The sequence below is a fragment of the Oratosquilla oratoria genome, chromosome 34, assembly GCF_046742065.1.
Source record: "Oratosquilla oratoria isolate Oo_2021 chromosome 34, ASM4674206v1, whole genome shotgun sequence".
In the NCBI taxonomy this organism is placed as follows: Eukaryota; Metazoa; Arthropoda; class Malacostraca; order Stomatopoda; family Squillidae; genus Oratosquilla; species Oratosquilla oratoria.
In genome coordinates, this window is record NC_134810.1 from 34,222,798 (window position 1) to 34,245,743 (window position 22,946).

General features: G+C 39.9%; 1 protein-coding gene across 2 annotated transcripts in view; it reads left to right on the top strand.

Moving 5' to 3' along the window:
* Naa35 (N-alpha-acetyltransferase 35) overlaps positions 1-22,946 on the top strand; it is a 58,524-nt gene that overhangs the window by 26,132 nt on the left and 9,446 nt on the right. Inside the window, exons 5-7 of one of the 2 annotated variants that reach the window (XM_076173360.1) lie at positions 16,788-16,968; positions 20,158-20,365; positions 21,987-22,165. In XM_076173360.1, the coding sequence (XP_076029475.1) occupies positions 16,788-16,968; positions 20,158-20,365; positions 21,987-22,165 (568 nt within the window). Of the gene's footprint in view, positions 1-16,787; positions 16,969-20,157; positions 20,366-21,983; positions 22,166-22,946 lie in introns of both variants that reach the window. The other variant, XM_076173359.1, reaches the window with a different exon arrangement.

Here is a 22,946-nt window from a genome sequence, read left to right on the forward strand (position 1 = left end):
AGAGTAAACTGCTTAAATGAGAAAGAAAAGGAGGAATACAAGAAGAAGCTGAGAGAAGAGTAGGAGGAAGTGAAGGATAGAGTAGAACCAGAAGTGGAGGAGGAATGGGGATGTTTCAAGGAGGGAATCACAAGGTGTGCAAAGATGCAAAGATGGTGTGTAGAACAAGGAGGATGGGAGGAAATAGAAGGAAAGGTAGTGAGTGGTGGGATGAGGAAGTTAAGAAAGTTGTAGAAGAAATGGGCATTCACAGATTGGTTACAAAATAGTACAAGAGAGTCATATGAGAGGTACAAAGAAAAGAGAAGTAACGAATAAGATAATAAGGCAAAGAAGAGAGCAGATGTGAAATGGGTAAGAGTATGACAGAAATTTTTGAAAGAAATAAAAAGATGTTTTGGAAGGAAATTAAGAGAGGAAGAGGAGGTGAATCAAATAGAGAAGAAAAGGTAAAAGGTACAGATGGAGAGGTGATAATGGAAGAGACAGCAGTAAGAGGAAGATGGGCAAAGTATTTTAGGGAGTTGCTAAATGTGAAGTAGGATAAGGAGGGAAAGGTAGTTGCACTGGAAGCACTATGAAAATGAATGTGATGAATGAGGAACATGGAGGAGACCTAAGGAAAGATGAGGTGAAAGCAGTCATTAAAATGATGAGAGAAGGTAAGGCACCTGGGTTGGATGGGTGACATGCGGAGTGTCTAAAAAGGGAGGTACAGTGATGCTGGATTGGTTGGTGAGGTTATTTAATGTTTGTCTAAAAGAAGGTAGAGTACTTTAGGACTGTATAGTTCAGCTTTACAAAGGAAAAGGGGACACGTATAAGTATAGTAGTTTCAGAGGGATCAATTTGTTGAGTGTAGTTGGGAAGGCTTATGGGAGGATTTTGATTGAGAGGATTAGGAGAGGAAAAGAGAGAGTAATTGGTGAGGAACAGTGGGTTTAGGACAGGTAGGGGTTGCATGGATCAGATTTTTGTGGTAAGGTAGATATTCGAGAAAGCTTTAGGAAAAGGCAAGGATGTTTTTTGAGCCTTTATGGATTTGGAATAGACTTATGACATGATAGACAGGAAGTTATTGTGGGAGGTATTGCAGGTGTATAGGATAGGAGGAAAGTTAAGAGCAGTCAGTGGAGCCTGTGTTAGAATTAGAAATGGAGAGAGTGGGTGGATTGAAGCAAAGGTGGGACTTTGCCAGGGATGTGTTATGTCACCTTGGCTATTCAATTTATACATGGATGGGGTGGTGCGAGAAGTAAACGCATGGGTAATGAGCTGAGGATTGGAAGTGGTTAAAGAAAATTAAGAAAGATAAGAAAAATGTGAGATAAGCCAGTTGTTGTTTGCTGACGACACTGCACTTGTAGGAGGATCAGAGGAGGGATTAAGGAAGTTAATGATGGAGCTTGAGAAGGTGTGCAAAAGAAGGAAGTTGAAGATAAATGTGGGTAAAAGTAAGGTGATAAGATGTACAAGGGAAGAGGATGGCAGCAAATTGGAAGTGAGTATTAAGGGAGAGAGATAGGGAATAGATAAGGGAAGTAGATAGCTTTAGATACTTGGATGCAAATGTGGTGGGAAAGGAATGAGTGGAGGTGGAGTTAGAATGAAGGTTGAAAAAAGCAAGTAAATGCCTTTGGGGGATTAAAAAGTGTAATGAGAAGTAGATATTTGGGAATGGATGCTAAGAGGAGATTATATGGAGTGATTGTGCCAATAGCACTGTATGGGGCAGAAACATAGAACATAAGAGAGGAAGAATTTAAATGTGTTCAAGATGAAATGCCTTAGAAGTATGGCAGGGGTTACTAGGCTGGATAGAGTGAGAAACGAGGAGATGAGTAAAGTAGGGGTGGAAAGGGAGTCGGGAGATAGGGTTGATGAAAGAGTATTGGGATGGTTTAGACACATGGAAAGAATGAGTGAAGGAAGATTAGTAAAACAGGTGTGGAAGATAGAGGTGGAAGGAGTGAACATGATGGAGTGACCAAGGATGAGATGGATGGATGAAATAAAAGGGGCATTGGGAAATAGGGGAATGTCTGTTGAGGAAGGGAGAAGACAGAAGATAGGGTTGAGTGGAGAATGATTGTGTATGGATGATGCTGTGATGCATGGAAGGGTGTGGGTGGGGTATGGGGGATGAGGGAGTACGTGTGAATAATATTTTGATGCAGCCTGAAAGGATTTCTCCCCATCTTCTCTTTTTCTACATGAGAGAATGGAAAGGGGGGTTGCTGATTTAATGAAGCGGCCTTGTTGTGGATGTGCTGTCTTGCTACATTGCTTCTAACCCAGGTCATTGGATGAGATGCAGGGATGATCCATCACCCAGGAGGAGCCAAGAAAAGGAGGGAGGGGTAATGAATGGGAGTGGAGTATGTGGGGATGAAACAAGTGAGAGTGGATTTATGCCTTTGACTTTAGTTACCTCCCTTGTAAGAGGGAAAAAGCAGTTGGTATATATATATATGTGTATACATACATATATCAATGACTTTTTCTCTCTGCACAATCTCTCTCTGCACAAACCATATGTTATATTTTGAATATGTGTTGTGTATGGTTGATCCAGGAGGTGCCAAGATAAGAGGGAGGGAGGAGGGTGGAGGGGAATAGAATATATAGGAAATGGAATGGGTGGGAGTGGTTTCTATGCCTTTTTCTTTTTGGCTACCCCCCCGTGTAGGGGAAAAAAGCTTTTGGTATATGTATGTATGTATGGTTGATGAAAAAATTTGTGCTAGAATGTGCCCATTTTTCATTTGTAGGCCTGTGCCATGGCCCATAAATGTAGAATGGATGTATTTTAGCACTCATTTTTTCATCCACCTAAAATGGTGAACAGCAACAAATGAAGAAGTATCCAGCACTGGAACATGTCATTGTACCAGCAGTAAATATCTTCACAGGTCCTATGATAGAGTGATCATTTAGCATAATAATATAATCAACAAAACTCATCTTAGATCAGTTAATCAGTCCATTGACCCTGGTCTCCTGCAGAAGACCTGTAGCCTCCTGCAAACTGGCAACATCCTCTGGGTGGGACCATAAGTCAATTACAGAAGAAATATTGTGTTGCTATCTTGGAATTGTTAGTATGGAGCATTTTAGCATGAGGTGTGCTATGTCTTTTGTGTGGTGGTTGCATCTGGGCAATTTGAATCTGGCCAGATCTATTCTTTGTTGGTACTGTTTTAATGATAGATGGTGTCCTGACTACAGGCATCCTAGTGTGGTTCTTGTATGATGTGGACAAGTTTGCTCTGTGGTACTTGTACCTGGGGGTTGTTGTTATCTGGGTGTGAATGTGTTTCTGTGTGGATGTTTTGTTTGGTTTGTGTGGTAGGTTGTGTTAGATGTTTTAGTAGTATGCTGCTGGTGTAGATTTTTTCTTTCATTCTGTTGGTGGTGTTGTGAGATATAGTGTGAAGGATGGCTATTGTTTAGTTTTCTGGTGTAGAATTGTGTTCCTGTCATTCTCATGTTTCTACATATATTGGTGTCCTTTTGGGGTGGTTTTGATGCATCCTCCTCTTACTCTCACTGCTCCATTCTGCAGTGTTTGTAAATTGTTTGCATTCAGTTTGCTGATTGTTGGGAACCATGCTGTGCAGATGTATTCTCAGTTGGTTTTTATGAACTGATTATTAGATGATTATTAGCTTCTTTTTGTTGTCCAAAGTCAGTGCTACTGCTGAACATTAGTACACACAATACAGTTCAAACTACAAGATTTTATATCCTTGCTACAAATGAAATCTTCAATCCAAGTACACAAAGTACACCACAGGACAGATAAGTTTACTTCATCAATGGCACATTTGGGAACAGTGTACAGACAACACAAGAGAGCAAGCTGAATCTCTTAGCACGATAAAATAAAATCAAGGGATTACAATGTAGCCAGCTAAATCAAGGGCAAAGTTTTGGCTGCATACACTGCATGTAACTCACTAGATAGAGACGAGGAAACATTAGGTGAGTACATGTATTTGATATATAATATTATTGCAGTACATTCTGTAACATGACATTTGATTCAACATATTGATTACTGTAAAACTTGTAAAAAGTTTTGGAAATGGTGCAAATAAGGCTTAAATTGCAACAAAGAGCATCGAAGACTTCCGATCTTGGTCACAAGAGACTTTATGTTTCACACTTTTGATGTGCACTTCATGCACATACTCTGCACTCCTTTCCACCAATAGAATTTTTCAGGCCTTAGAGTCAAAGGCCACTGGCATCCATGGTACTACCCCTGAGCTATCTGGGGAGTTTCAGTTCAGAACAGCATACATCAGCCTTTTCTTGAAATCATATAAACCATCAGAGCTATCTGGGAAGTTTCAGTTCAGAATAGCATACATCAGCCTTTTCTTGAAATCAGGCAAACCATCAGAGCAATCAGCATCTTATAAAAATGTCCATTTCCTCTTATCTATCTCAAACCAGTGGAGAAGTTGGTCTTGCAAAGAATTAAGGTATACCTACCACTATCATAAAGCTTGTTGGCCAAATGGGTTAAGATGTCATTATTTGTGGTGTAGCAGGTCAAAGTAATGGTGGTTTGAATCCTGCCATTGGCAAGTTGAACTAAGGACATGGTTCATTAAATTCCATGCTACAAAGTCCTCTGTCCTCTGTAAGGGGCACTGTCATAGCCTCCTGATAGGGGGGAGTTAATGATGTTAAACCAAATCATCATCATTATCATCATCATCACCATCATCACCACCACCACCACCATCACCATCATCAATAAATCAACATAATTTCAAAGAGGGCCACTTTACCACATTACTCACCAGCCTGACAACAAATACTGTATGATTTCAGTAAAGAAATATCATCATGTAGAACATTAATGGGCTATTGGTAGCAATAAGCAACACATCTGATATTTCATGACACATCACAGGATGTTATAGAGATGAGAAAAAATAACAGATAATGTAGAATAATACAATACCAACACCTCTCAAAGAACAAAAGACTGTACATGGAAGTCTCACAAGGAGTAATAACCTTTGGACAACATAGGGAAACTAATCAAGAAACAGGTCTTCAGAATCACACTCACCTATGCTTCCACAGCATGGTTCCCAACAATTAGGAAAACAAACATAGATATCTTATAAACTGCACAAAAGAAAGCATTGAAAATAATAACAGGACTCACCCAAACCACCCCAGTAGAACATTTGCACGTAGATATCAAAATCATCCCCATAGAACATCACATGAAAATGATAGAACAAGAATGACTAAAACTCTCAACTTTGGTTACCTATTAGATTATATCACACAAGCACAACCAACTGAATGCAACAAGAATGTATACCAATGGCATACTCCTCAAATGTCCATGACAACTTTCCATCTCCACACAATCTATCCATTCAAAAATGTATTCATGCTCAGATTACAAAACGACAACACAAAGACTGACCAAACACCTTTGTGCATCCAACCATTCTGGACATTAGTCCTACAGAAAAATTCCCCTGAGAGGAGCAGGAACCATACCAGCACAACTGCATTTAGGTCAACATCCAACACCAAGGCAATACCAGCACAAAATAGGCTGAGCCACAAAAATATATTTTCCCAAATGCAGCTGTCACACAAAAAAACACTCAATGATTTATCTTGCACTCACTTACCCTAGCCATACCTACACAACTATACAGTATTTCTTCCTTGAGTGACTTGGGCCAATCCAGGGGCTGTTTCCAGTTACCTGGAAGCCATGGGACTACTGCAAGAGAGACCTGGGACAACAAATTGATTGATTCAAGTGTGACTTCCCTAGTCCAAGCCCAGAACTCAACATCAAGGCAGATTATTTAGTAGTAACAGTGCAACACCTGAACTGTAGGGCTACTGCCAAGAACATATAAACATACCTCTGAAAACTAGAAAAATGGGTCATGAAAACATGTCATCATCTCCCAAAAATACTCAGTTACAAAACCCACCCCAATTAACCACTTATCCATGAAACACCCACTTGTCTCTCACCCTAAATGGTGTCCCATATATGGTATTGACTGCATTGATTATGTGCAATTAGACTTTGGTGAAACTTTGACACACAAAAGTCACCCAACATTCCTTAATGGTTGGTATTCATAGAAGAATACTCATCACTTTGAACTTCTCCTATCCTTGGGACCAGTGATGGGTACTTGCTTGTGGTGGTCTTGGAAGATGGAGAGTGAAGCTGCCCATTTTCAAATCCTGTTAACCCCTTCACCTCCATCAGGGGATACAACATCAGGGAATAACACTCAGTATCTTGACTGGGCCCAAGATTTCTCTCTATCTCTCACAAGTTTAACTGTGTTTTTTACATCTTTTCACATAAGGAGAGCAAATGCTCCCCTCCTTCTAGTACTTTCAGCCAGTGACATAGAAACAATCCCATACCAATACAACACTAACAACAGTCCAAAGTTTCTTATCAGAAAGATCTGTGAGAAGACCCAAGGACCTTTGCTAGTCAGTGTGCGATTGCCATTTTTGCCCCTAGTGAAACTTGAGGCAGCAGTTATTATATTATATTATCCCTCCTTTCTACAATCCTCCTCTATTACCATTTCTATATCATCCCCTTGGCATTCTATTGTTCCCAAGGGTAAAAGCTCTGGTTATGAGCCACAAAATATAAAACAAAATTATCAGTTGCTGCCTTTGAACAAAAAGATAAACACTAAGACCTATCCACAGTATACATATGACTGTCACCCATCACATAGGAAACATCACATAGAAAACAAATATACTAAATTTGGTCAGAACATTTGTAAATTTTAGATGTAGATAATATCAAATAGCAGAAAAGAAGCTCATCATAGTGTATAAGCAGTTCAAATGAACTGCATTAAACTGTGTATTCTCAGACTGGTTCCCAGCAATTAAGAATACATAGAACAACATATGATATTGGAATGCAGTTCTATGCAAGAACCCATGAGCTTATACATTCATCATACCACAGCAAACAAAATACAAAGACCAGATTGGTCCCCAGTCTGTCAGACAAATTGTGTGAGGAAAGATTAGAACTGAAACTGCCCTTATAGAGGAAAGAAAAGATGTAACATGGAGGTTTTGCTCAGGTCATTGAAAGAAATGGACCAAAATAAGATAAATTTCTTAGTGTAGGAGAGAAAAGGGGCATGAGGTCATGGGGGAAAATTATATAAAAAGAAATGCCTGAAGGATATGCAGAAACAGCTTTCTGTACAGTTGCATAAACTTTTGGAATAACTTAAAAGAGGAGATTATCAAATATAAAAACTAATAATATTCTAGTGTGATAACATGTAGTTACTCTTTCAATGGAAAGAGTAAATTTAATCATTTCCCCAAATGCAAGTGTCAGTAGAAAGTAATAGTGGTAGGATCATATGACAATTAAAGTGAATGGATGACAATGTTCTTTGCCTTTAATAACCCAAAATCAGAGGACATACAGGTTAGGTTATTATACCTAACATATAGGATGACTACATTCATTTGAAGTTAAAGACCCATCTTATTTGTGAGACTGTAAAGTAGCTTAAAACTTAAGAATTGGTTGTTTTAAAAATTGTTCCCTTGAAATTTTACTGATTGAAATATTGTCCCATAATAGATATTGTCCTTGAAACCTCAAGTAGATCTCTTTGGAAAGAAATGTAAGACTGTTGTCTGTGTTGATTTAGTGTATTTGCATAATTATAACAAGCAGGATTGAAGCTTTGCATATGAGGTCCCATCTCTGTGTCTCCATTTACCAAACTTTGCTTTAGATTTATTTATGTTGTCCACTTGGTTTGTTTCTTCTAATTTGCTCTACAAATGCACGTATCTGTGGAAAAGTGTACTTCTTTAGATCCTTCAAACCTTCCATCTTCTTAAGTATTTTGCTATGTTGCTCTTGATGTTCTTTTATCCCAGACTAAAAGATCCTTTCTGACCATGTTTTCCACACATTTCACTGTCCTAAAGATAGCTATCATATCACCTCTTTCTCTTCTCTCTTCCAGTGTGGGCAATCCCAGTTTCTTTAATTTTTCCTCATACATTTTGTCAGCCAGGCTAGGGATCATTTTAGTGGGTCTGTTTCTATGTCACTGGCTGGTAGGAGGGGAGCTGTTGCTTTTTGTCAGCCCTCCTAAAAGTGGAGAAAAGAAACTTGGAGTTGATTGAAAGAAAAGTATGGTCCAGACACTGAGTGCCATCCAAATGGAAGTGAAGGTGTTGATAGGATTTGAAGACAAGTGGAGGAAAGATGATTCTGACATCCATCTTGCAGGACCCTCATAAACAGGTATCCATGGTTGGTCTCTTGATTGCTTTGAACTCTTCAAATGCTTGGGTTATTATTACTCATTCACAGGTTTGCACCTGCTTATCACCACATGCACATGCTTCTAGTTGTGCAGTGTATGTAATTATGTCAAAGCATGTTTTTTCTTTTTGTCTGTATTCTTATGTAAGCATAAGCATAGCAAATTTTATAGGAATGTGCATAACTCATTGCATCCCATCTCTTTTAATTTACAATAGTTCAAGACCTAATCAATGGTTTTGAAACCTGAAAATGTTTGGGGTATCATTATCCCTCTCACAGGTTTGCTGCTGTTTGTTTCCATGTGTGTGCACTGCCTGTAGAATGAACAGTTGTCTATGTTTTTGCTCATCCCTTTCCTATTTTTATAACTTTGCTGGTACTCTATATTTTTATAGTTACCATATCTCTTTTTAAAATTATTTTGGGTTTGGACATTTTTTTAAACTAAAGTACACCAAAAGCTAACTACTCAGATATATATAATAACCTACCACATTTAACATACAGTATATTCTTATAAAAGTACATTCACATGTAGATCACTAAACAAACTCTTCAAGACAAACCATCAAACTTCCCCCCCCAACATCAGCCCTACAGAAAAATCCCTATCAAGAGAAGCAAGAACTACACTAGCATACATGTGTTAAGGACACCATCCAATTCTAAGACAGTGGTAGCACAGAATAAATTTGCCTTAGATGCAATCATCACACAGAGGACACTGAATAATCCATCCTACTCTGCCCAATGCTGATAATTCTTAGACAACAAAATATTTCTTCCTGTGAGTGACTTCTGGACTGTCCAGTAGCCATTGCTGATTACCTGAGAACTGTGGGGTTTCCTGCAAGAGATCTTGGGCAACATGTTGAATAATTTATTCAAGTTTCAGTATGTGACCACTCATTCCCCCAAATATATTTGCTGATTCTAATTTATATCTGATACATTTATATGGGGTGAAGATGTTTCATATCTCAATTTCATCCATTCATGCATACATATATGTATGTATACATGTACATACATGTGTGTACATACATACACACATATAGTTATCCCTCCCATATCTAAACTAATTGGACCATAAAGTGTTCAGATTTGGGGAGTATGTGGATACGAGGTAAAAATTTAACTGTTCCCCTCCCCAGTTTCCATTTTGCACAGCATGTTGAAAGAACCACTTTTTGTGAACCAGGCCTTCAAAGAATGATGAATATGAACTGATTAGGATAGTGGCATTTCAGATATAGGAGGACCAGGTTGCCAAATCAAAGCATACACACATCCCAATCCCACAACTATCACACACCCATCAAAAGCCATTCATCACCTCTCCCATCTTATCACCATGTGGATGAAGGGCCATCCTTGTTCCCTGGCATACTGTTTGGGTAAAAAAAAAGAATTCATTTAAGCATACATCCGCAGCAGGACCTTACAGCCAAAACTGGTTGACTCCTATTGCTTCATTATTTGGTGAGCCCCCCACTCTCCCATGTCGTTTTATATATATATATATATATAATATATATATATATAATATATATATATATATATATATATATATATATATATCTTTTTTTCATGGATCAGTGTTAGGTAACAGCAAATGGCTGTTCTGCAAGATGGACATCAGAGAAAATCATTATGCTGCCCATCTGCAAAACCAATAAATATTCTCACCTCCACTTGGAGGTGCAGTTCCAGCTCCAAAGGACTGATGCTCATTCTCCAGACTTACACACACACCCTTTTTTCACTCCTCATACTACTATAGATTTATGATTAAAAAAAAAAATCTACACTGATGCAACAGACAGCAGTCCAAAATTTCTTCTTGGAGGAATCTGTGGGAGGGCTCAAGGACCATTGTCAGCCACTGGGGCTGTAGGTTTCCAGCCAGGAAAAATTTGAGGAAACCAATATTGTGTCTTTACTTTTTTCATTTACTCATTACATATCAATCCTTGTCATCCTGCAATATCTCTTGTAATGTCCCATTAAACCTCTCCAAGCTTAGCTATATCCCTTTTCAGGTGTGGGCTCTACACTACTACTGCTTACTCCAGGTTGAGTCTTGTGCACTGTGTGATTTGTCTTCACTGCCTAACATGTACAAAGTGTGAAGGGTTGTTTCTAGTACCTACTGGCATTTTTACTTAGGTATGGTGTGTAGGGTTGGCCGCAGAGAAGAAGAGGGTTAGTGAATTCTTGTCCTTTATTTGGTTAGGTCAGAACAGGTTTTACAAATGGCGCAAAGCTGTATATGTATGTATCACATGGGGAAGCCTCTGTGGTGGTTAACCACTTCAATACGGGACTTAAATCTCGCGGGCAGCAGCCAATGCCAGCCGTACGACGTAACGAAATAATATTCGCATCATAAAATATAGTCGCCGCTTATATCAATCGTTCTCTCTTTCACCCGCGAATTTTGAAAACCACAGAGAATGGGATTAAGGGCGCATTTGGGAGAATGTAAAAACACAGGGGCGACTACAATAAATATAATCAAGACGCCGATATGGCAGCTTCGCGAATCCACTTGCTCCTCATGACGCCTACGTGTGCGGCACCGTATGGAAGGGGTTAACTATCCTTAATTGCATTGGGTTGGGCCAGGCCAGCTATTCATTGTTAGGTAGCTTCTTCCAGGTGTGCACTATGTAATCAGTACAATTCACACCTCAATTTGGCAACAAGTTTCATGCCTTTGTGTGTGCCATGTGGTCTGCACAATACTCCCTTCTCAGAGTTGCCTTGGCTTCAGATGGTATCCCACATGTGAGAATTAGATAGGCAGAGTGTTGTTGGTGTTGAAGTAGGCCAGTTTCCAGTGATTGATGGAGACCCATTCTGGCATGCCAGAGCGGGCACCACAAGGGGCTGGTCGAGGACTATCTCTGCTGGAGACACATTGAGGTCATCCCAGATGACTGTGAGTGGTGGGCACAAGGCTGTCTAGCATTGATGGCAGTAACCATAGTGGGCTGTGGTGTGGTTGCAGTGGCATTGTGATAGATTGGTTTTTGGCAGTCAACAAAGGCACAACAAGGGGTTGACTGAGGGCCATCTTTGCTGAAGACACATTGAAGTTGCCCCAGATGAGTCAGTGAGCAGTGGGCTTAGTGCTGTCTAGTGTTATCAGTATCAACCATGTTTGACAATGGTGCAGTTTGTAGGGGTGCCGAAGTGGGTGCTGTTGAGCAGACCAGGCAGCTGTTGATCACATTGATCTGTAATGAGCAAGAAAGTCAGCACTGAGGAGGGATGCCCTGATGTCTGCCAGGATGAAGATCCAGCAGTTGTGGAGACTCCCGAAGGTGAGGTGCAGGTTTTTGAACCTGTATGTGGGGACAGTGGTGCCATTGGTAGTGGTGAGATTTGGGCCAACATCCTTGGGGCCCTGCATTCTGCTGCAGACAAAGGAAATACAGAACTGCAAGTGCCAGTGTCAATGAGGAAATGACATTTGGAGGAGCTACATCTGTCAGAGCATGTTGATGCTCTTGTTGGTTTCCTCAGCTTTGGATGGTAGATGGGTGATGGATAGCATCTCAAGGTGTATTTGGTTAATGTCCCCAGTTAGCTGTTGGGAAAGTTGGAGCGGTGGTGGAAACAGCAGCAACAGGAGACAGGTCCATTTGGTCACTGTTAGGTCATCACTGTAGCAGTGGAGCTACATAGGAGAAGGGAAAAGAGTTAGTAGGTACTTGTCCTTTATTTGGTTAGGTAAGAACTGGTTTTACTAGCAGTCCAAAGCCATATGTATTCCATGTGAGTAAGCCCCAGTGGTACATAATTATCCCAAATTGCAATGGGTTAGGTCAACCCAGCTATTCAGTGTCAGGTCGCTTCCTCCAGGTGCATGCCTCAATTCAGCATCAGGTCACATGTCCTTCCTGGTATGTGCCATGTTGTCTGTATAGGTGCAAGTTGACCAATAACCTAAAGGGAGTGAACATCAGATGGTACCAGTTAATTGTCTCAAATTGTCTCTGAAATCTTATTTTGCCTGGGAACCCTGACATTGACTTTGATCAAGAACCATAGGAATTAGACATTGTCTTTTGAGTAATTCTTGGAATCTCTCTGGAAAGATTTTTATGGCTAACTAATTTAGATATGGGAACATCTAAAAGGAAAGAGGAGCAGTTGATCTTAATGATGCTGGAGAAAAAAGACAGTTTATTTAATGTTTGCTGGAGAGAGGGTAGAGTACCGGAGGACTGGAGTAGTGCCTGTATAGTTCCTCTTTACAAGGGAAAAGGGGACAAGTGTGAATGTAGTAATTTCAGAGGGATTAGCCTGTTGAGTGTAGTAGGGAAGGCTTATGGGAGGATCTTAATTGAGAGGATTAGGAGAGGAACAGAAGGAGTAATTGGTGAGGAACAGTGTGGATTTAGGACGGGTAGAGGTTGTGTAGATCAGATCTTTGTGGTAAGACAGATATGTGAGAAAGCTATAGGAAAGGGGAAGGATGTTTTTTGGGCTTTTATGGATCTGGAAAAGGCTTATGATAGGGTAGACAGAAAGGCACTGTGGGAGGTTATGCAGATTTATGGGATAGGAGGAAAGCTTTTGGGAGCTGTCAAGAGTTTTTATGAGAGTAGTAGACCATGTGTTAGGATTAGAAATGGAGAGAGTGAGTGGTTTGAAGTAAAGGTGGGACTTCGTCAAGGATGCGTTATGTCGCCCTGGCTGTTCAACTTATACATGGATGGGGTGGTGCGAGAGGTGAATGCTAGGGTAGTGAGTCAGGGATTGGAGATGGTTAAAGAAAATGGAGAAAGGTGGGAGGTGAGCCAGCTGTTGTTTGCGGACGACACTGCGCTTGTGGCAGGGTCAGAGGAGGGATTGAGGAAGCTGGTGGCAGAGTTTGGGAGAGTATGTGATAGAAGAAAGCTAAAGATAAATGTGGGTAAAAGTAAGGTGATGAGATGTACAAGGGGTGAAAGTGGCAGTAGACTGGAAGTGAACATTAAGGGAGAGCGACTGGAGGAAGTGGATAGTTTTAGATACTTGGGTGCAAGTGTAGCAGGAAAAGGTGGAGTGAAGGTGGAGGTAGAATGTAGATTGAGAGAAGCGAGTAAATGCCTTGGTGGTTTAAAGAGTGTAATGAGGAATAGACATTTGGGAATGGATGCTACGAGGAGACTGTATGAAGGAGTGATTGTGCCAACAGCACTGTATGGGGCAGAAACGTGGAACATAAGAGAAGAAGAGAGAAGGAGTTTGAATGAGTTTGAGATGAGGTGTCTGAGAAGTATGGTGGGGGTTACTAGGCTGGATAGAGTGAGAAATGAGGAGGTGAGGAGGAGAACAGGGGTGAAAAGGGATTTGGGAGATAGGGTTGATGAAAGAATATGGGGATGGTTTGGACACATGGAAAGAATGAGTGAAGAAAGACTAGTAAAAGAGGTATGGAAGGCAGATGTGGAGGGAGTGAACATGAGGGGACGTCCTAGGATGAGGTGGATGGATGGGGTGAAGGGGGCTTTGGGGAAGAGGGGAATGTCTGTTGAGGAAGGAAGGGAGAGGACGGAAGACAGAGGTGAGTGGAGAATGGTTGTATATGGATGATGTTGTGATTGCATGAGGAGAAATGGGCAGGGGGGTGGGGTAGTATGTGTGAGTAAATTTTGACGCAGCCCGAAGGGATTTCTCCCCGTCCTCGCCTTATATGCAAAGGGGGATGAAGCGGCCTTGCTGTGGATGTGCTGTGTCTTGCGACACTGCTTCTGACCCAGGGCGGTGGGCAGGGTGCAGGGATGACCCGTCATCCAGGAGGTGCTCAGATGAGAGGAAGGGTGGGAGGGATGTGGAGTGTATTTGGGGATGTAATGGGTGGGAGTGTTTTTGTGCCTTTCCCTTTTTGGCTACCTCCCTTGGAAGGGGGAAAAAGCCTTGGTATATGTATGTATGTATGTATGTGAAACAAGATTAATAGTAAATGTTAGCTAGATTTTGCATGATACTTTTGGCTAATTTAAAGTGGTGGTGTAGGTACCAGGCATGGAGTGGGAGTATTATTACCTGAAGACCCCATATGGAGTATTGATAACATAGTATTGTGTAGTCAACATTGTAGGGACTTCAGTGATTTCTGTATGGACCAGAGTCATGTAATGTTCTCTTATGATTGGAGATTAATTCCCATTCAAAAAAGAATGATGATCACTTTTATCTTCTACTATCCTTCCTTACTTTTCTCCTTAAATCATACAATATACCAAAATGTACATTCCTCTTTATAAGGGGGTGGCTAGGTCAAAACACCCAGCCACTCTTCACCCATCTCACACCATTTAGAAATCCATTTGTTGTCCTTTCCATCTTAGCACACCTCCTGGATAAAGAGTCATCCATATCTCCTGTTACACTGTTTGAGATAGAGGCAAGCTAAAGTTGTCAGGAGATTTGTATCTACTTTTTTAGCCAGTGTAATATTATGTGATTACTTTTTAGACAAGACTTTTAAGTTAGTAGTAAGAAACTCCCTCAGTCTATTAAAGGCTGTAAACTTTTGAAATGAAATTCACAGGGTGAAAATTAGTTTTCTTTGCATTGATTTGTATTATTAATATTAAACTTTCTCAGAAGGTTTAATACTTACTCCAGAGAAGCATGGTGGTGGTTACAATGATGGATAGAGTTAGAAGTAATGAGGTAAGGAGGAGAGAGCAAGGACCGAAAAGGAGCTGGCAGATAAGGCTGCCAAAAGATTATTGGGATGATATGTGCATATGGAAAGAATCAGTAAAGAAAGATTAGTAAAATGAATGGAAACCAAAGGTGGATGGAGTGAACTTGGGGGGGACAACCAAAAATGAGATGGATGGGGTGAAAGGGGCTTTGAGCATGAGGGGAATGTTAGTTGAACAGGGAAGGGAGAAGGCAAGGGATAGGTGTGAGTGGAGAATGGTTTTGTATAGATGAAATTTTGATGCAGTGTGAAGGGATTTCTAGCTGTTCTAATTTTCACATAAGAGGACAAGGAGGGAAGGTTGCTGTGCAAATGAAGTGACCCTGCTGTGTGTTGCTGCATTGCTTCTGACCTGGGCAATGATTAGGATCCATGAGGAGCTAAGATGTAAGGAAAACAAATAGATGGCGGGTGGGAATAGCTGCAGCCTTGACTGACTACTATCCTTAGAACACCCACACACACCAAGAAACATTAAAACAACACCCAAAGACCTTTATCACGCACAGATACTCTCTTCTCTTCCTCCACAACCACCAAATACCAGCCTCCGGAAACATATTCATAATCATATCACTCACCGCTCCATTAACACACTGAAAGACAACACACTGCTGCATGCCAGACCCCCTGATATCCATCCTTCTGAATCCTCTCTCCCACGAAAGGACAGAGTCCACTTGGCCAGACTGCGGTGCGGTCACCACCCAGCACTTCTAAGCTACCAGAAGAGGCTGGATGACCGCATTGTGAACAGCTGCCCGGGATGTAACACTTCACCCCATACCATACAACACATAATGGAAGACTGCATTATACACAATCATGCACGCAAACAACACAACATACGCTCTATAAAGGATTTGTGGGAAAACCCAGTTTCGGCTATGGCATTCCTTGGGGAGACGGGACTGCTCGGACAGACAGTCTAGGGAATGACAACAACAACAACAACTATCCTTAAAAGGTAGAAAAGGCCCATGGAGACCTCCAAGAGCCTCCTGATCTTTACAAGATTCTTTTCCCAATTGTAAGCATTTTGGTACTGCCTGTAGATGACCTTAACAAAGAACTATTACAAGATTATGATTTTATTGCTTGCAAAAGGCCACTTTTTGTGGGGATCTTTACTTAGAAAACTTTTTTTGTTTCCTAATTCCTCAGATCTCCCCTTGAATCTATAAAGATAGTGGATAGTTGACATGAGAATTTGACTTTTTCGCATGAACACAAGGTTGTTGGATAGAATCTTTTTGGCTAGCTGAATGCTCTCAGTTCAGAATTGCACATTTTTGATAGGGCTGCATAGTGCAACAAACCACTTTCTGCCAAGTGTCTCCGTGCCCTCATAAGAAATAACTTATAGGTAATGGCATACCTCATAAATTAATTCCTTAATTGTCTTATAAGATGTTAAGGTGTATTTTGTGCTGTTTAGAGGAATACAAATACATGGAATTGTTTTTAAGACAGCCAGAGACAGTTACTGGTGATTGGCAAGGAGATTTTTATATATATATTTTTATCCAAATTTTCTGTTCAAGCAAAAAAGCCACTTTATAGTGCTAATGATTAATGAATTGGGTTTATTGTCCTGTTTTCTATTAATGTCATTACTTTAAAAGGAAATATTTACTATGGATTACACGAAAACAATTCACAAAATACCTTTGAGGAAAGTTTTCTTCACATGAATTAGGATTTACTTCTATATCTTACTTCCAGTGCTGGTGTTTTCGAGGAAGAAGATTTCCAGCCTGCTCTTTATGGTTATGGAGTTTGTACTGAAGTATCAGAGACTAGAGCTGGAGGAATGATGCGGGAAGTAGAAGAGGAACTACAGAGAGCAGTCAAAGCATCTCGGAATCGTCAAGGTGAACCATGGGATCCTAAGATGCAGAGACAGGTGAGAATACCAACATTTATTTTTGCATTTAGTTTCTATTATAAGTAGCTTGAGGAGGAATATACTAAAGTAAATCAGGCAAATTTCTGCTAATGGTGAAATAATAATTGACCATTATTATTATTTTATTTATTTTATTTATTTTATTTATTTATTTATCTATTTATTTATTTATTTTTGTATCCAGGAGGTGCTAAGATAAGAGGGAGGGTGGAGGGGTGTGGAGTGTATTCAGGGATGGAATGGGTGGGAATGATTTTATGCCTTTTCCTTTTTGGCTACCTCCCTTGTAAGGGGGAAAAAGCCTTGGTATATGTATGTATGTATGTATGTATTTTTGTATCCTCTTCATTATACGAAGGTTCCCACAGCTGCATAATTGGATGTTATCTTATTTTGCAACAGTTTAGAAATGATTGGAAAAAAACAAAGAAGATAAAATAATTTTTAAAGAAATAGTTCAATCAGCAATTGTTTGTTATGACATGCCTCCCTTCATGTAACAAGTCTTTCATCAGATACACTACAATTCATTCTGATACAGACAAGTGTGAGGCAGCCTCATCTTCTATATGGTATACATCTCTACTGGTTCCATATTCCAGGAATGTCTCCTCCAATCTTCATCAGATGGGGACAATACAAACAATTTTGCTCTTGTTGTACTCCCTCAAACACAGCTGCCCTTTCCATAAAATAAGGGCTTCATCTACAGCCACATGGTGACCAGATGTCATAACCATCTGGCTGTTGTCCCTTATCAAGCACAAAAATGGTATGAGGGTCACTTCTATCTACTGCAGGTAGTGAAAATTGCAAGAACTTCAGGATGCTAAGAAATTGGTCCCTAATCATCACTTCCTTACAAAATACTAGTGGTCCAGTCCTCACCCAGTTGTTGGACCAGTAGTCATGCATTTGTGGAAGTGAGGTCAGGCCCATTACGAACAAAAGGACAATGAACATAAATAGGTCACTTATGGTCACTTTTCTCCAAATGAATCTGTTTATTTTCCTTCTTTTTTCAGGATGCTTGGCAAAAAAAAATTTAGCCTTTGCGTCAGACCACAGACACAATTTTTCTATCATATCCTTACTGAAATATAATTTGAAGGCATTGTAAGCCGCAAAGCACATATGTCCTTCTAAGGCCTTATTTATGCCTTCATATGGTGAAGTGAAGGGGGGCACATCCTTAGGATGTTTATCATTAAATGGATATGTAAAGAATTTCATCCACTACTCACAATTTGTTTATCATCAGTAGTAAAATCATCACCGAACACCAACTAAGTATTTCAGCGGCTTTGACCCATCGTTTTTCGCTCATATTTCCGAAATAACCATTCGCATCAGTATGATATATTAGCACAGCCTAATTCACACCCGGCCATAATTTTTGACGTTAAGAGTGCATTTACAAGTGTATTTAATTACGACGTTTACTCTTGATATTAAGTGTGTCGTAGCCGACACCCGTGAAGTAAATCGAACTGGTGAAGTCGTGACGTCATCACAAACTACCTCGTGTATCCCAACTTCACTTGTTCGATTTACTTCACGGGTGTCGGCTACGACACACACAATATCAAGAGTAAACACCGTAATTAAATACACTTGTGAATACACTATAACGTCAAAAATTATGGCCGGGTGTGAATTAGGCTGTGCTAATATACCATGCTGATGTGAATGATTATTTCGGAAATATGAGCGAAAAACGATGGGTCAAAGCCGCTGAAATACTTAGTAGGGACTCTTCACCACTATGTCTCCAGAACTTGGCACCCACTCCTCATTACACATGTTTCTGGTAAACACAAAGGTCAGCAAAGGACGTCTAACCAAGCCAAAAGCCCAAAGGGTTCTGATAATTGTATCCTATATGAGGTCAGAGAGAAAGAGAAAGGGAGGGAGGGAGAGAGGTGAGCTGGCAGGGGAAAATAGATAGGCCTAGTGCGAACACACACACATAGTCTGTCATAGTGACAACATGCATATATTGGTGCTCCTGAAATACTTAAAAAAAAAACGAAATGTCTTAACAGTGATACAATTATAGAATACCTAGGGTGGAGTGTTCGTGTATACCCAGAACGATTACAATGTAAATAGTGTGTAATTGAAGTGAAATGGAAGAAAACGATGACGGGCCAGAGAAACACTAGATGGAAGTCCATTGTGTTACAATGTAAATGTACCCAGAGCCAAGCAAAATACAAATATAGGTTTTAGATCACCAAGAGGCACAAAATAATGGTGGGGAGGATCATTTCTCTGGATTTAATGGGTATGAAAGAAGGCTCTTTAGTAGAGTTATGAGAAATATGAACGATTTATGGAGGTGGGAAACTGACAATCTACAGAAGATGAACAAAGACCTAAACAAGGAAGTGAATGACTTAAAAAAAGTAAACATGGAAATAAGAGTTAAGTGCACTAAAAAAGAATGGCCGAATTAAAAAGTAGAAATTAGAGGTTGAAAAGTAATGAAAACACAAATAACGAGACAATAAGGAAAGAGGTGGATGAATGGATAAAAGCAATGGCTGTTTAAGAGGAAAAAGCATAAGAGAATACAATTTGCAACAGTTGTGAAATGATTGGAAAAAAGACAAAGAAGAAAAAATAATTTTTAAAGAAATAGTTCAATCAGCAAATGCAGGAAAAGGCTGAAGATGCTGTCATTAAGGTAATTAAGGAAAAAGAAAACTTAGTAAGAGATACAGTAGACAAAAAAGTGTGTAGTAATATATGATCTAAAGGAAAAACATAACCCAAATTGGTTCCTGAGAGATAAAGAGAACAAATAATTGGCAAGGAATGTTATAAAAGTAGTGCAAGATAAAGAACAAGAATTAGAAAAGGAAATAGAGGAAGTGCAACAAGTTTGCAGTAGGTCCCGGAACTCAAACTTACAACCACCTGCTTTTGAGTTCAAGACAATATCCACTGGGCTACTGCATATCCAAAATGCTCCCAAGAGCACACCACATGAAAATGACAGGAACACATTTGCATACTAGAACCTTAGATATGACACACCCTTTATGCTACATTTAACAAGCACAACCATCATAATACCTTACTGTTTAAGGGGAGTATCTATTGAAATACAACTTTATCATTATTTTAGAGGTTTGAAGTGTAAATTTGATTATATGTTAATATTGATATTTTACATTTCAGCATGAGGATGCTGTTGCCCTATTCTCCAGAATTCGATTTTTGCGACTTCTTTATGTTGCTCTGGCAGCCAAGGTGAGAAGAGAGCAAACTGGTATCCAGGAAGCAGAGCGTGCTCTTGCATCATGCACTGAACTTGTTTGCATCATGCAGAACACTGTAGGACGTGGATTGAAGCCTAAAGTAGCGAAAGATGAAGATGGCAGTAAAGGTTAGTATACTCTATACTCTAATGTATATAATTAAGTTTTTAGGAGAACATCAGTTCAGGATAATGGTCATTTGTAGAAAAAAAAGAGGAAAGGCAAAAAAATGTGTGTGCTTAAAAAAAATAAAATAAAAAAATTACTCAATATTTACAAATGTCTGTTTGTTGGGTGTAAGGGACCAATAATGACTAGTTGCTTGTGGTGGTCCTGCAAAATAGACAGCATTAGTGTCCTATTTTATGACCTGTCAACCTGATCACTCCATCAAGATATGTAGCTTTGAGGAACTGATATTTGGTCTTGAGATTGTGCACAGCATTTGTCTAACAAATTCAACTGTATTTCTTATAATTTCTTATACATAGAAAGCTAAAAATAAACAACTGCTTCCCTCCTTATACTACTTTCAACTAGTAACTTAGAAACAGTCCCACACAATACAACAGAACCCAAAGTTTCTCCTCAAAGAGATCTGTAAGAGGGTCCAAGGATGATATGATTTCCTGTGGATTAGGTCCTAGGCTGTAGCTTGTTCAACTAATGCTTAACCACTTCCATACGGTGACGCCTACGTAGGTGGCATGAGGAGCAAGTGGGTACTCGATGATGCCGACGTCAGCATCTTGATTATATTTATTGTAGTCGTACCCACGTAACATCCATTCTCTCTAAACTGGCTTCATCATATTTTCTATGGTTATCAAAATACACGGGTGAAAGAGAACGAACAATTGAGCACTGACTTTATTTTTTATCATGCGATTATTGTGACGCAACATCGCATGTCGGGCAGCTAATGCTGCCAGACGTGCGATGTGCCCTGGAGTGAAGAGGTTTAATTCAGCTCTGGTGGAGATGAACTCAAATGGTAGATGGTGCCTGACAATGCACCACTACTGCACCCACATTGACAGAGGTTATTTCTGACAGAATGCCAATACCCATCTTAGTACCTCATGGATGGTCAGCCCCCCACCATACTACTCAGGTCAAAGGTAGTGCAGTGAGACACAGCACATGCTCAGTAGAGCTCAACAATTGGAGCTGATTCATTCCCTCCTATTCATTCAAAAAAATTATGGAGCAGATAAGAACATTACTTCAGGCCCTGTCATTCCTTCATCCATTCACTCCTGTCTTTTTGCACTCTCTCCCTCTTGCTTGACAGACATTCCTCATGTATCCAATGCATGCCCCTCTACTATGCCCATCCATATCTTTCCATTCATTCAAAAACTTTTGACCACTTTCAACAGACATTTTCCTATTTCTTATTTTTACAACATATCCCATAATATTTCTCGACAATTGTATTACACAGTTTCTTCAAGGTCATGAATAACCCAAAACAACCTTACCTTTAATAAATACTTCTCACATGCCCATCTTACCAAAAAAAAAATTGATTCATGTAGCCTTTCTTTTTTAAGCCCACACTGATCCTCTCCAATCACTCCCAATGTCCCTCTCCTAATCCTCAACACACATTCATACATCTTACCAGCTACACTCAACAACCTAATCCCCTTACAAATGCTACATTCATATCTTCCTTCCCCTTATATACCAATCTTTATATTGTTGAAGAGTCATTATTGAAAAGATTTTTCTTGTTTACAGTAGATTATCCTGTTATCATGGGCTTTGAGCCTTTGGTTAATCAGCGACTCCTGCCACCAACATTTCCACGGTATACTAGACTTCGCACAAGAAAGGAGGCAATGCATTATCTTGAGGAACTTGTCACCAGAATTCGTCATATTACTAAAATTACTCATTGTTCAGGATTTCATTCTGCTCTGGTGAGTTCACTTAGAATGTTTTTCTGAAATTTTGTAGTGGGACTGTAACTCGTATTATAGATTGTGTCATTTATAGTCTTAGTAGTTGGATATTGACTCCATAATTATATGCTATAAGTGCTAAAGGGACTAGTGGTAGACCTATGTGCCTGAGATGCAATGTATTTTCTTGTGTTTAGAGAGATTTCCATTCATATAGGCTCACATGAAGAATTGTCACCCCAGTCTTCGACAGGGTGACAATTCTTCACGTGGGCTATCCTAGGGTGACAATTCTTCATGTGGGCCATCCTGGGTTTACGATTCTTTGGTTGTATAAGTCAATAACAATAAGCATAACCTTCATTCAACCTAACCTAGCGTAACCTGACTTAACCTAACCTAACCTAACGTAATCTTTATTCCACTGTTGATATTTAGTGTACTGGGGTGACATTTCTTCAGTTGGGATCTCATGGGGTGACGATTCTTCATGTGGGCGTTCTGGGATGACAATTCTTCATGTGCCCCGAATGTGGAGCCAATTTGTAGTGCATTATCCCTCATTTCAACTTTTCATCATAATCCCCTGTGATAAGGGAAAAGAAAAGAAAAATTCTGTCACCATGATTCCCATGTGAGTCTTAAGAGATGACAAAGTGGGACAGAGTGATGGGACTAGGGATCCTGCTCTTGGTGTGTTCATCCTATGAGAGGTTAAGGCATAAGGGTCTAAAAGGAGAACTCCAACAAGAGCTCTAAAATTTGAGTCATTAAATGTGTATGGTTGTGTTACAGATAA